The 14,283-nt window shown below is 45.7% G+C and overlaps 1 protein-coding gene and 1 non-coding gene across 5 annotated transcripts in view; one reads left to right on the plus strand and one right to left on the minus strand.

Annotated features, from left to right (window-relative positions):
* Positions 1-14,283, plus strand: part of SETD1B (SET domain containing 1B, histone lysine methyltransferase) — a 117,538-nt gene that overhangs the window by 95,749 nt on the left and 7,506 nt on the right. For all 4 annotated transcript variants that reach the window (XM_075898630.1, XM_075898631.1, XM_075898632.1 and 1 more), the window contains 4 exons: positions 3,828-4,045; positions 4,479-4,587; positions 5,522-5,965; positions 10,991-12,544. In XM_075898630.1, coding sequence (XP_075754745.1) covers positions 3,828-4,045; positions 4,479-4,587; positions 5,522-5,965; positions 10,991-12,544 — 2,325 coding nt within the window. The remainder of the gene's footprint in view (positions 1-3,827; positions 4,046-4,478; positions 4,588-5,521; positions 5,966-10,990; positions 12,545-14,283) is intronic.
* LOC112545834 (U2 spliceosomal RNA) lies at positions 307-501 on the minus strand. The gene has a single exon (XR_003089384.2). It is a non-coding gene; the product is annotated as a U2 spliceosomal RNA (small nuclear RNA).

Below are 14,283 nucleotides of genomic sequence, written 5' to 3' on the forward strand. Positions count from 1 at the left end.
CGCCTGCTCCCCACACTCCCCACTTCTTTCTCTGACTCTACCTGGAGTTTTCCCAGGGAAGCAAGAACAGCAGCAGCAGCTGCCACCACCCAAGCACTCACTCCACTGCTTGTAGCCAGTCAACGTCTTGGGGAAGGCAGGGCACAGGCCAGCCCAGCACCATACAAACCTATACGTGGAGCCAAAACACTGCCACAATTTGCACTGGGGCTTGAGCTTAGAACAGAGAAACAAACGCACTCACACACACAGAGTTTTTCCCCCAGTATCTTGCTTCTTTTTTCAAAAAGCACTGTAGTCCCTGAGAGGAGGTGCACCACTCCTGGAGGTACTGCAGTACTGGACCGATTCATGGAGTGGACAGAGCAAGCTCCTTTTCCCAGCCCCTGCTGCAAAAAATTCATTTCACATCCAGTTCTCACATGGAGAACCTATCAGCAATTAAATTAATAAGAACAGATACTACACTTGATCTTAGTCTTCAAGAAGCTGAGAAGTGTTGCCTGGGTTTGGCTCCTGAGCACCAAGTCCCCCCTCAGCCTCGGCTCTTCACGGCACTCAGACTGCCCAGAAGTAGTGCGCCACGCCGCCCCTTGCTGCAGCGCTCCCATGGGCTGGCTCAGCTGGCACAGCCCTGCCTTCTGCTCTGCCCCTCACTCTGCATCTCACAGTGGCCTGCCTGCTGCTCCTTCTGCCTGCAAAGGACAGGCCAAGACCCTGCCTCCCCCCTTCCCCCGCTTGGCCCCTGGCTAGCTGTCTGTCTCCTGACTTTTTGCCTCCTTTTGCCCATCATGAAACCCCGCCCCTCTGCTTGCTGCTGCCTGCTGGGCCCAGGGTCCTGATCCCAGCATCCTGCCTTGGGCTTTATCTCCTTTACTTTTCCCTTGATATAGTTGACCCTATTTTTACCCCTTTTATTTAGCTCTGCTAGGTTTATTCTGAGGCATGCACCAAAATGTACTCCCTTTCTGAGACTGGTAGCATCTCTCAGGAGCAAACCTGATCAGAATTAGGCAAAATAAACCCACTAGCTCAAGTATGAGGGCCTTCCTATTAAATGGGAGCTTCAGGAAGACTCTGCCCCAGAGAGTGGAGTGACCTAGAAATCCTAAAAACACCACATCCCAAATACAGGTCCTGCTTTTTCTAGGCATCGTTTTCTCTCTTCGCTGAGTAGCAGGGACTTTGGATTTCAGGTGTTCTTCCAGTGCATGCCTGCAAATATTTGTGGTAAAAATATAAGGGACCCAGAGGATGAGGTTGCTGTTCCTGATGATAGCAGATTTCTACCCTCCTTTTACTGACCTTTCTGGCTTCTCTTATAGGGAAGCACAAACCCTGTGTGTGGCTATGAGCTGCATTTCGGCTACACCAGCATTTAACCCTGTTATTGTTGCCATTTTCCAAATTTCAGACCGAAGAAAGGATAGAATACTGGTAGTCGGTCTGTAGCCTTGTAACAATGATTAGGGGTTTGGAACAGGTCACATATGAAGAGAGGTTAAAGCAACTGGGACTTTTCAGTTTAGAAAAGATGAGACTGAGGGGGGATATGATAGAGGTCTATAAAATCATGAGTGGTGTGGAGAGGGTGAATAAAGAAAAGTTATTTATTAGTTCCCATAATAGAAGAACTAGAGGACACCAAATGAAATTAATGGGTAGCAGGTTTAAAACTAATAAAAGAAAGTTCTTCTTCTCACAGCGTGTAGTCAACCTGTGGAACTCCTTGCCAGAGGAGGCTGTGAAGGCTAGGACTATAACAGAGTTTAAAGAGAAGCTAGATCATTTCATGAAATGTACAAGAGCCCCAGTGGGTACATTTCAAAGGAGGAATGCAGAATACTGAGTGCAGCCCGGGGCCAGTGGGAGGTCATGCTGACTCCGGGCTGCACACAGGCGCCAGCTTTGAAATGTACAAGAATCCCCAGCGGGGGCTCTTGTGCATTTCAAAGTGGAAGCGCCCTCATAGAGCCAGGATCATCTAGGGACTCCCTAAGGGTATGTCTACACTACCCCCCTAGTTCGAACTAGGGGGGTTAATGTAGTCATACGGAGTTGCAAATGAAGCCTAATCCGAACTAGCTAGTTCATGCCGCGTGTAGCCGCGTGGCATGCAGTCCGAACTAGCCGGCATTTAAAAATGGCGCCGGCCGGGATCATGCAAATGGAGCCCGGGAAATTCAAATCCCGGGCTTCATTTGCAACTCCGTATGACTACATTAACCCCCCTAGTTCGAACTAGGGGGGTAGTGTAGACGTACAACTGATCCTGAGCTCTGTGTGGCATTTCAGCGGAACCAGAATCAGCTGGGGATCAGCTTTCCCTGTCCCCTCTATCTGATAGAGGCAGCAAGGAGAGGGAATCCGCTAGTCTTTAACATCCTTAAAATTATCAGGACCAAAACTGCTCTTGCATCCACTTGCCTTTTTCTCTCCCCTTCCTCTGACATGACAGCACCGCTGCCTTCCCTTATTCAACAAGCCTCTGACTTAGATGGTATCATTGACTTTGGCTTCTCTGAAATCCCGCCCTCCCACTTCTTATCCAGACTTTACCATTGCTTCCATCATGTTGCAGGATCCAGACTTTGTTTTGTATACACACTCCTAAAATGCTTGTCTAGGCTCTTGCAATCTCCTGTCTTCACTATTCCAGCTGCCTCCTCTCTGGCCTTTGTGCTCCACCTTGTCCCCTTTCAGTCCATTCAGATACCTGCTTGTGCATCACTCTGACCATGTCCTTCACCTCTTTGAATCCCTCTGCTGGCTTCTTCATATCCCTTTTTTGCCCCTTACTTTTAGGCCCTTTACAACACAGTCCTCTTTCTGCTTACTGCTGCTGTCTCTTATTTGTGTCACCTCATCCAGTCTGGGCAACCACCCACTTCTCCCACAGGTATCTTCACTGTCATCCACACAGCCACTTACACATGGAACATCCATCCCAAAGTAGTCCAGAAAGCCATAATCCTGTCTTCCATTAAATCGCTCCTCCACACATACTACTTTCTGATGGAAAGCCTATGATAAATTCCCAACTAATAATGGTTATGTAGAGGGACTCTAGGTATGACTGATATCCTTAATATTTCTTGTTTATTTGCATTGTAAAAACCAAAAGCTGATTTGACCTGCTAACTGAGCACGTAGCTAGCCTGTGTAAACACAGTCATTGGGCACTGTTAGTCTCTGTCCCCTCTTCCCCCCCAAATTGGCTTTACATTCAGAGTTCCCAGTAATCTGGGCGCTTGTGCAGCCATCCAGCAGAGATTCAAATGCTGCCTAGCTGATTAGCAGAGCGCTCGCAGTGCCTGCAGCTGACAGCTTGTGTTTCAACTGATGCTGCACATCCATGCCTGTTTTGGTGCACATAAAAAATGTATTGTGCACATGCATGCTAAAAATTAGAGAGAACATTGGTTACATCCTACTGTTGCGCCTTGCCTTAAATTAGACTCTTTAAACTTCTTGGGATAGGGACCACAGCACTTACTCTTTTTTGCCAGTAGCTGCTTTCTGCCTTTTGTGTATATGCTCCTGCCACCTACTGGCTCATAGGTGCAGCAGACTACACTTCTTATTGATTGGGTGAGTGCTTGAGCCCCTGAGCACCCACAGTGCCAGAACCTAAGGTAGAAACTATCTCTTGCAAATTACTGTGTGTTTGTGTGGGAGGGGGTCCTAATCCTGACTGGAAGCTTTGACCACTATGCTATGCATAATTATATTATGAGCTTACCCATGACATTTGAATCCCTTGACTTCATGATGTTTTGATTATAATTCTCTTTATTTCTCTTCCCCCTCTTCCCCCGCCCCCTCAGAGTCAGAAAGGGACAGAGATATGTCTGATATTACTTCAGATCTGTCTAAGAAAGATGCAGAAGCAGTAGGCCTCCGAAGGAGACCAGCAAGACCATTGGAGCTAGACAGTGAGGGGGAAGAGGGAGATGAGACTTCAGGTAAAGAAGAAGAATCCTGTTCTGAAAAGGAAGATGATCAGGAGGAAGAGGGAGCATTGGTGAAAGCAGCACCTGGCAAGGTATTTCCATCCACTCTTTCCCCTGATGCTTCACATAATTTAACTATGAAATGCTAATCACTGGATACAAGTGTAGTTAGAGAAGCATAGATAAAATTATATGGGCTACTTTTCCAGGTATTTGTTGGCATAATTTTCTCATCTGCTCAAAACAAATTCCTTTTCCCCTCCCCAATGTTTAATATTACAAACTTAGTGTCTGATAGAGGTTGACAAACACCATCTGTTCATTTAATCTACTTGGGACACAACTCTGGAGAGTCTCTACTAATACACACGAAATAGTGCACCCAGTATTATTGTCCATTTAGAATTGTATATTGCATTCAATGCTGTGCTATTTGATATTTTGATTTATTTATTAAAGCCAAGTACATAGTCAACCTATTTTTCTGAAGTTGTCATTAAAATATTAAAATATTTACTGCCAAAGGAGGAAGAGGATGAGGAGGAAGATGATGCTGATGACGAGGAGGAAGAGGATGAAGATGAAGAAACAGGAGTAGAAACAAGTGAAAAGGAAGATGAGCAGGACTCAGAAGGTATACAGTCTTACTAGAAACAAAGTGAATTTAGCTTCTGATTGAGGCTCCACATTTTGCTCTCCTTTAGGCAAATTCTTAAGCTTGTATTCATGCTTAAGCATATGCAGTAGGGTTGCTGTCATTGAACTGGTTCTATCTCTGGGCATATTTGAATTTACAGTTCTGGGTTAAAACAGTAACAACCCACCAGATCAAAAACTGAAAAGAAAATTCTTTTTTAAAATACACTGTAAATCTCCTTTCCCCAGCCTCAGTTGTCACTTCTAACATTGTTAGAAGAATGGTGGTCAAATCAGGGTTCTGCATGTGGCCATGAGACATTTTGTTACCCATTGCCCATGCACAGGGTAGCCAGATTCCATTGGTTTCCGTCCATGTAGGTTTTTTCATACCAGTTTGCTAAAATGACACACATGCAAAGCAAGGACAGGTGAAGTGAGATGTGTGCTGATTTGTACACCACACTGACTGAGAAAGCTGTGCGCTCCCTCTGCAGCCAATCAAAGCGCCGCTACGGCGCAGTCAGCTCATCCCACAAATTCTAGGTACGCAAATGCTGTTAGCAAACTATTCTGTCTCTGGAGACCATCTTGGTTATGACAATTTTGGGCTCTCTGAAATGGTGTAGGGAATAGTTTCTTCTCATTCACTAGCAGGCCACAAGCAAATACCAATATTTCCCATGCTTTCTAGAAGCTCTTCTCTGGAAGCACAGGACTTCAGAGAACTATTTCATTTTATATCATTCAAGAAAAAATATTTTCCCACGCTGACTTTTCTTTTAAAATGAGCCATATTTTTATCTGAAGGAAGCCTTGAAAATCAGGAGGAAACTCTCCAAAAACACAATCTAGGGAATTTAATTTCTGTGGTGTTACATGATTGTTTAATGAGGTCATAAAAGGTCAGTAATAATATCTTATCCTTGCAGAAGATGTAGCGAGTCCCACATCTTCCAAAGCTGAAGCTGAATCATCTGATGAAAGTGAGGACTCCTCAGAATTTGAGTCAAGTTCTGACTCCGAAGAGGAGGAGGAGGAAGATGAGGAGGAAGAGGAAGAGGAGCTGGTAGCTAATGTCCAAGATGGAGAAGCTATGGCTGCTGAAATAGAGCTTGAGTCTGCTAGTCATGATCTAGCAGATGAAGAAAAAGAGACCATACTGGAACTGTTTCCAGTGGAAGACTATATGGAAGCAACAAGCCTAGGAATAGAGACACCAGGTATGGCAGTAAGGGAGGAAGAGATGGAAGAAACCAAGCAACAAGAAGGTGACAGTTGTGCAGTGCCAGAAGAATCTATTGCTGCTGAAGGTTTGGTGGCCATGGAGAGACTCCAGGAAGTAAAGCTAATGCCATCTCCTATATATGTAGCAGGTACAGTGTGTTAATGTATTTGATAATCCGTCACTGCATTATCAAAGTATAATATTCTCAGAGCATCCACGTGTGCATATTTTGGGTACCCCTCTTGTCCTTTCCTCCTCATCTCTCCTCTAATGGATTGGAGATGTCCTCACTGAGCTCTTGATTTTCTGATAAGACAGGGGCAGGCAAAATATGGCCCATGGTCTGGATTCGACCCACCAAACCACTGGATCCAGCCCACCACCAGCCCATGGCCCAGTGGGAGCCTCAGGTGGACTCTTTGCTTGCCATGCCCCTATTCACTGCTCAAGGCAGCTGCAAGGGCTACATGCATCTCTGTGCAATGTTTGCCCCAGGAGGAGGCCTTTGTGTGGTGCTTCCACTTCCAGCACAGTCACGCACCTCCCATTGGCCAGAAACCAGCCAATAGGAGCTGCCTAGGCCATACTTGTGGCACAGGCAGTGCATGGAGGGTCGCTCCCGGGGTGCCTGTGCACAGATACACATGTGGCCCCCACAGCTGGCCACTTTGATTGGCATGCAAGCAGAGAGTCTGTTTGAGGGTCCAACTGCGCTGTTGGCTAGGAACTTCCTAGATAAATGCCTTCTGACCAGAGCCTGTACCTAGCACCCCACCTCTTCGTGCAACCTAACTCCCTGCCCTAGGTCACAGACCAAACCTCCTCACCTGGCACTCCTGCACCCATAACCCCTCCCAGATCCTGCACCTGACTCACCTGCTCCAGATCACAATCCCCTCTTGCCCTATATCCCAACCCAAACCTCTGAACCCCAGTCTGCTACCCCATGCTCCCTTCTGCACCCAACCTCCATCATAGCCCTCAAACTACCTCCATTAATATCATGGACAATAGGGATGTCAATGAGTAGTTGACTAGACGATTAACCAATAAGCCTAGGCTTATCTGTTAATCTAGTCAACTACTCACATTCTCCTCCTCTTCCCATTGCCTCTGTATTAGAGGCAGCAAGGGGTGGCAGCAAGAGTCAGTGTTGGGGGGAAGGGGAAGAGCTTAAAAGCCAGTTCCCCCCAGCATAGGCTCCGTGGTGCCGCCTGCTGCCTCTGCCTGCAGTGGGATGTGGAGCAGCTTCTGTCCATGGTGAGCCTGGACCCACCGCAAGCAGAGGCTCCTTTGCAGCAGCAATCTCTGTCTGCAGGGGGTCCAAGTTCCCCATGGACAGGGTCTGCTGCCTCTGTATTAGAGGCAGCAGCACAGCGCAGCAGGCAGCCGATCTGTGAGGGGAGCTGGTTTTTATAGAATCAGCAGTGTGGGATGGCAATGGATCCCTGGGAGAGCATCCAGATTGCACTGGCTGCCAGTCCTGCCTCTGGGGACTACAGAATAGCTAACGAACCACTAGGAATTCATGTGGATAGTTGACTGTTCTGTTACCCACTATCTAACATTGCTAATGGAAGTGTGCACCCCTTGACCACTTACCAAATTCTTGGAGTGGCCCTCATCAAAAATGATTGCTGCCTGCCCCTGCAGTTAGGTGTTCTGCAACTGGAGTTCTACTGCTGACAATGCTCCATGCATTGTTCTCATCTGTCTTGTCCTGTGCCCTGAATGATAGTGTTATGGAGCATAACTGTCTTAGGGAATGTCTCCACTCTAATAAAAAATCCATCTCAGAGACCAGATCAGTGGGTATGGGAAGCAGGGCTGTAAACTTGCAGTGCGGGAGTTCAGATTCAGACTAGAGCCTGTCTTTGAGATAGTGGGAAGGGCAGGTGTGTCTCAGAACAAAGACTCCAGTGGAATCCTCACTATATCAGCTGCTATTATTAGCCCCACACCATCAGCCTAAGTCACAGTGAGAACATACCCTTAAAGGTGTGTGAATGAATAAATGACCAAAGAGGTAGCAGATTTAATCTATGAAGTGCCTTGTCAATGAGCCATGGGATTCTAAATTTAGCAGCCCAGAGCTGGCTTCTTTAGTGCTTTGGTTCTAAAGGAGCTGTGTTACGGGATTGGAATGGAAGAGTTAACATGGTCTTGAGGGTGGTGGACTCTTAGAGCTACATCTCCACTAGGGATGTGATAGTGTAGTCGATTAACCGATAAGCAAAAGCATATAGGTTAATGTTACAGACTACATGCATTCCCCCACTCCTCACCCCCCAGTAAATTTTTTTAGCAGGCTGGCCAGCAACCTGGCTCAGTCCTGGCTGGTGGGTCCAGGACCTACCCCTGCTGTGGCCTGGCTCAGTTCTGGCTCATGTCAGGTCTGGGAGCTCAGACACACACCCCTGGACAGGGGCTGCTGCCACCCTACATGCAGTGGTTTGGGGTAATGGCAGGCAGCTGGTCTGCCAGGGAAGCTGATTTTTAAACTGGCTCCCCTCGCAGACCAGTTCCGCCTGGCACCCAACACTGCTGCCTCTGATACAGAGGTGTCAGCAAGGAGTGGTAGGGGGCTCCTCAGAAGTGGGGCCAGAGTGCACTGTCTGCCGGCCCCATCCCCAGGTTCCATAGAGTAGTTGACTAACCAATAAGAATTCATGAGCTTACGTGACTATTCAATTAACTGATATTTAATGTCCCTAGTCCACACTGCACAGTTATTTTTGAATAAACTATTCCAGAATAGTTATTCCAAAATAGCTTATTTCGAAATAGCACGCCTGCACTTCAGGGAAGCCTCAAACCTAGTCCAAGGCAGGCTTCCCTAATGTAGACAAACTATCCCCAGGAGGAATAACTTAAAATGGCCCTGGTAAGGGGCTATTTCAAAATAGCAGAAGTGAAACATCTATACATGCCTTATTTCGAAATAGGCGTTATTCTTCTTGAGGTTTACAGAAATTGGAATAAGCCATCCGTTATTTGAAATTATTTTGAAATAGCATCTACACAACAATCCTGTTAACATAGTTATTTTGGAATAACGCCTGTTGTTCTGAAATAACTTTGCTGTGTAGACACACCTTAGGTGTCCCAGCTACGTTACCTCTCGAGGTCCCTTCCAGTCCTAGTATTCTGTGATTAGGGGTTTTTCACTTATCTCCCTGCCATGGGGTAAACATTCACTGTTGCAGCGCCTCTGGCTGGTCACTCAAGGAATCAGCTGCCTGCCTCAGCACGCCATCTGTTGGTCAGTATCCTAGCCTCAATTGCAGGTTTTCTGCTGGTTCAGCCTGCCCTTTCCTCCTAGTACTGTCTTAGGTCAGTGCTCAGGCAGTGTGGGGTCCTTTCCTCCCAGGGAACCCCCAATTCCCCTATACCTATCTTGCCACTGCTCTGTCTCAGGAAGCCTCTAACTTCCCTGGCAGCAGAGTGAGTCTGTCTTCTCCCCTCGAGGAGCCCTTATTTATACAGCCCCAGCTGGGCCCTAATTGACAGTATCTGCCTCTGCTGCAGGCTCCACCATTTCAGCCCTCTCCCAGGGCTGGGTTTTAACTCTTATAGGGCCAATTTGGGGCCACTCCCTTGTAAATGAACATTTTTTCCCACCATTGCTAGGAGAAAGAAAATTAGGGTTCTGGAATGTTCGATAAATTCAGAGTCCTATGTTACTTGTGAAGACAACCTCAAGTTGATTTTAAAAACTTGTTAAAATAGGAATGAGGTGGGTAAAGCTTGATAGACTACAGCAGTGATGAGCAACCCACAGCCCATAGCAAGAGGGCCCACAGAGAGGTTCTGGCCACTGCTTCCCACAGCTCCCATTGGCTGGGCACAGAACCGCAGCCATTGGGAACTGCAGGCGGCAGTGTCTGCAAAATGTCTCGTGGCCTGCAACCAATTTAACTGCCCAGACTGAAGTTCTGGTCCCTCCTCAGCCAGCAATTCTCTTCTGGGCTGCCATGGGACCTGGAAGCTCTGTGTTGGCTATAGGCTTGTCTCATGGGAACAGAAAAGGAACTGCTTTCTAAAACAAGGTGGTGTCCTTGAAGGACTGAAGTAACGTCTCTGATGGATTCTGGAGACAGCTGAATTCCACTCTGGGAAGTGGCGCTGATGTGGGGAATCTTCATTTGAATGTGGCATATTAGAATGCAGAAGAAATCTTTAGCATTAGCATTGCTGCTTCCTGTTAAGATATCATAATGCAATTTCTCAAGAATGAAATGTCAGACCTCCCTACAAAGCTTAGGTATCCTTGTTCCACATTTGCTCCTTAGTATAGACCTGAGAGGACCTGCCAATTGACCAGACATTTCCACACACCATAATTTTTCCTCTTGAAAATGTTATTTCAAGATGCCTTAGAGATTGAGTGTTGGCGCCTTTTGGCCTTTGGTTCTATGGAGGTAAATAAAATATGAACAAATGAGTGTTATAGCTAGAGCAGCATATAAATTGCCTCAATGACACTAACCAAGTTTATCTGTGTTCATTAAAGCAGCCTCCCATTGCTTCCATGCTATATTTAAGAGCATTATTCTTCTCCTTTGCTCCATTGCCGTTCTTGTTGGCCCTACAGTTAATTTGACACCTCCTAGGAAAAAAAAAAGTAGGGACAGCTTGAGGTCATCACAGCCTGCTGACTAACAGTCTTTCCCAAAATATTTGCGAATTATTTTATGGCTGTAAGAAGCCAGCCAAGGTTTATGTAAGCAAAGCACTTTATAAGCAGGAAAACTTGGTTCTAGCCTCTAGAATAGCTAGTCCCCAAATTAATAGGGTTTTCTGGAGGTTCATTAGGGGTCTCTGTAGTTGCTTCAGGATTCTAATTACTTCCTCCTTTATGCTTCCAAAATGGGAAGTGGCAGAGTTTTTAAAATACAGATGTAAGAATTTAACCATCAGCTTATTGGTTCTGGTTGTGGTTAAACTTTTCTGGGCTGCCAGCCCCACTCCTGGGAGCTGGTTGCCACCCCAGCTTATACCCCGGCTTATACCACATTTTCAGCATGTGTAACCACTAAGATTTTTAACAGTGACTTGGTTGCTTTTTTAAAACCTTTTTTACATCCCCAGTGGGTATTAGCTGGTTCTGTAATGGCAGCACCTTGGGAACCGATTAGTAGCTGACTGGAGATTATTTTGTTTTTCTTCTCAGTGGACGAGTCTGAATCGGATATCAAGCCTAAGGTACTAGAGGGTCCAAAGCCTGAATCTCGCAATGAAGAAGAGAACCTCTGTCCCTCAGCACCAGTGGGGGTATTTGGAGAACCTCTGCTCAGTAAAAGCAGCTTCTTCAGTAAGTCTGATGATGGTGATTTAGATGCCCAAGTTACAGGAAAACTATCCGCCGCAGAGGAGGAGAGACTGCCTTGGACTCCTGGACGGGACACAGTGGTCCATTCGGATTCTGATACTCCCATACTTGCAGCTCACACGGTGCCACCTTCTACACTTTCCCTTCCATCAACATCTAGTAAAGAGGAATCTTTAATCTCTCCAGAAAATTTCCCTGAACAGTTAACTGTGACCAAAACAGCTCTGGATGAGGAACTTCCTAGGACTCCGGGGAGGGATATTATGGCCAAATCTTCACATGGCTTTGCAAAGTCACAGAGTACGGACACTGTTCCAGCCACCCCTAGCAGCGATGCTCCCCTTACAGGAAGTAGCTTGACTTTAAGTTCCCCTCAAGTCCCGGGTAGTCCGTTCTCATATCCATCTCAATCTCCTGGGATTAATAGTGGCATTCCTCGGACTCCTGGGAGGGATTTTAATTTCACACCTACTTTCCCAGAGCCTAGTGCGACCCTTCCTTGCCTTTTGACTGGCAAGAAACCATCAGAAGATGAGCTAGATGAGAAATGTTTTAAAGAACCTCTCAGTGCTTCCTTAAGGGTTAGCATGAATAGTATTCCCTCCCCAATTCCCTTTGCTAGCCCTCCTGAAGCTGCTTTCCACACAGACATAGATTTGCCTCCTGCTGAGCCAGTATCTATAGCAGCCCTGCCATGCTTGCCTGTGGATGTCAAGACATCCACAGACAGCATGGTAGCCATGAAATCTGTTTTGCTCTACCCAGAAGCACCTACTGTATCTCTTCCTCCTCCTGTTCCACATCCTCCTTCTCCTCCTCCTTCTATGCCCACCAAAAGAAAACCAGGTCGGCCAAAACGATCCCCTCCCTCAGTCCTTTCTTTGGAGGCCTATCCCAGCAAAATTTCAGAGCCTCCTCCTGTCCCTGTTGCCTTGACTGAATGTGCTGTGAGCAAAGAGTTATTGGGTGGGCATCCTGATGCTTTTTATGGACTGAAAGATCCCGAAGCAGTCACCCTAGACTTCAGGAACGACAGCTTCCACGAGAAGGTAACCCCGGAGGCTATTGCAGAAAAACTTCCATTTAAGGAATTAGAGAATCAATGGAATGAGGACTTCAAAGAAGAGGAGACTCATGTGAAACCTAAAAGACAGTGGCGAAGGCAGAAAAAGACATTCGAGGACATCCCAGTGATTCCTTCCCCTGAATATTCTCCACATCGGCCCCACTTCAGGCCCCGTTCTGAGTTCGAGGAGATGACCATTTTGTATGATATTTGGAATGGAGGAATAGATGAGGAAGATATCAAGTTTATGTGTATCACGTATGATCGGTTGTTGCAGCAAGATAATGGCATGGACTGGCTCAACGATACCCTTTGGGTATACCATCCTTATATCCTTTATGCTTCAAGTAAAATCCAGAACATGAATGAGGCCTTGGTTATTGGTTTGATCATTTTCTCCCCATACTGATACAATAGTTGGGGCAAAATATCCCATCTCTTCTAATTACATGTGGAACATAATCTTCATTTAAAAAAATATTAATATGACTCAGTAACAACAGGTAGTAGTTTCAGAGTTCAAGCTGACAGAGCATTTTTCATTCTTTGTTCTCTCCATTACAGAAGACATGATTTAAAGGGAGTGTATCTGCTTAAATATGAATGTTCTGCTTTCTTATGGTTCCTGTAATAGCATTTAAATGAATTTTTAAATGTTAGCTAAAACATCCAAAAAGGGGACAAAATTAAGGGCCTATTCCCTTTTGGTATGAAGTCTTTACAAAATCCACTTTATTGAATGCCCTTTGTTTTCCTCATCAGGAAATAAATGTTCTAAGATTTAAAAAATTGACATCTGCATTAACAGCACTTCATTTGCTAGCGTGAGATAGAGGGGAGAACTAGACAGTTGAGGGCAGTGGTGCAAGTGGAATCCATTTCTTACTGGTATAGGGCAACACAGCAGCTAATGGGGGGGGCACATGATCTCCTCATGTGACTCTCCACATGACTCCTCCCTGCCCTGCTCCCAACCTGGGGCCCCCATGCGGTCCCTGACCCCTCCCCATGATCCACTCTCCTTACTCTCGCTGTGCTGGAGACTTTGGCACCGCAGCAGCAAAATAAACAGAATGTAGAGCTGCTTGGCAGCCTCATGTCGGCAGCTCTTGCCGCACGGTTCTGCTGTCCCAACTTTCCATGCCAGCTTTCCTCCTTGTGCACAGCAGCCCCACCGGAGAATGGGGTTGGGAGCAGTACAGCCACACTAGAGGAGCTGCTGGCATTCTGCTCCTCCTGTGTCTTTCTGGTACACTGTACCAGCTTGAATGATCTGGCTGCTATGGGCCATATTGCCCTATTTGCACTGCTGAGGGCAGAAATGATGGTCCTGGAGAGGGGAGGAGAGAGATGTATTTGGCCAGTCACATAATGATATTTGAAGTAAATTCCTTCCATTAATACATTATTCTAGCACCATCCCTTAAGGTCACTTCCCATGAGTGCATCCAATCCCACTTCGTTATAAGGTGACATTATATGAAATCCAGCATTATTTTTATAACAAGGTATCAAATACAGGATTGAAGGGAACTTTCCAAGTTTTTTGTTTTTGTAATTACAGACCTTCTGCTTCAATCCTTTAATGTTAAAGGTAATATAAGTGTAGGGAGCATTCCTGGAAACGGCTAAAGGGTTGTGGGTTTCATGGATATGTTTATGGACATATGCTCCCAATCTGCTTCTACACAGATTCCTTCTTTCACAAGTGAACATAGTCATGTGTGTAATTACCACAATCTAAATACAGATGTATGTTAATGCTGCTTTTGAAGTACATTATAAATGTGTTCCCATTGGGAGAATGCTTCCTTTAACTGGTGGAGATTTTATTATAAGAAAAGTCATTTTCAAGGTTTGTCAAGAGAGTTATGTCTTGATGGGATATTAACAGGTTCTGTTTTTTTGAAAAAATATTCACCTATCTTAGTAATTGAAGCTGTAGATTATAAATGAACATTTTTTAATTTCATTTCATTTTGATTTTGCAGTCTTAGTGTGGATGATTAAACTATGCTAGTTAGTTTCACTTTTAGGATTTTTCACTTTCATTTTTCACTTTTTTTTG

This window comes from Pelodiscus sinensis, chromosome 15, assembly GCF_049634645.1.
Source record: "Pelodiscus sinensis isolate JC-2024 chromosome 15, ASM4963464v1, whole genome shotgun sequence".
Taxonomy (NCBI): domain Eukaryota; kingdom Metazoa; phylum Chordata; order Testudines; family Trionychidae; genus Pelodiscus; species Pelodiscus sinensis.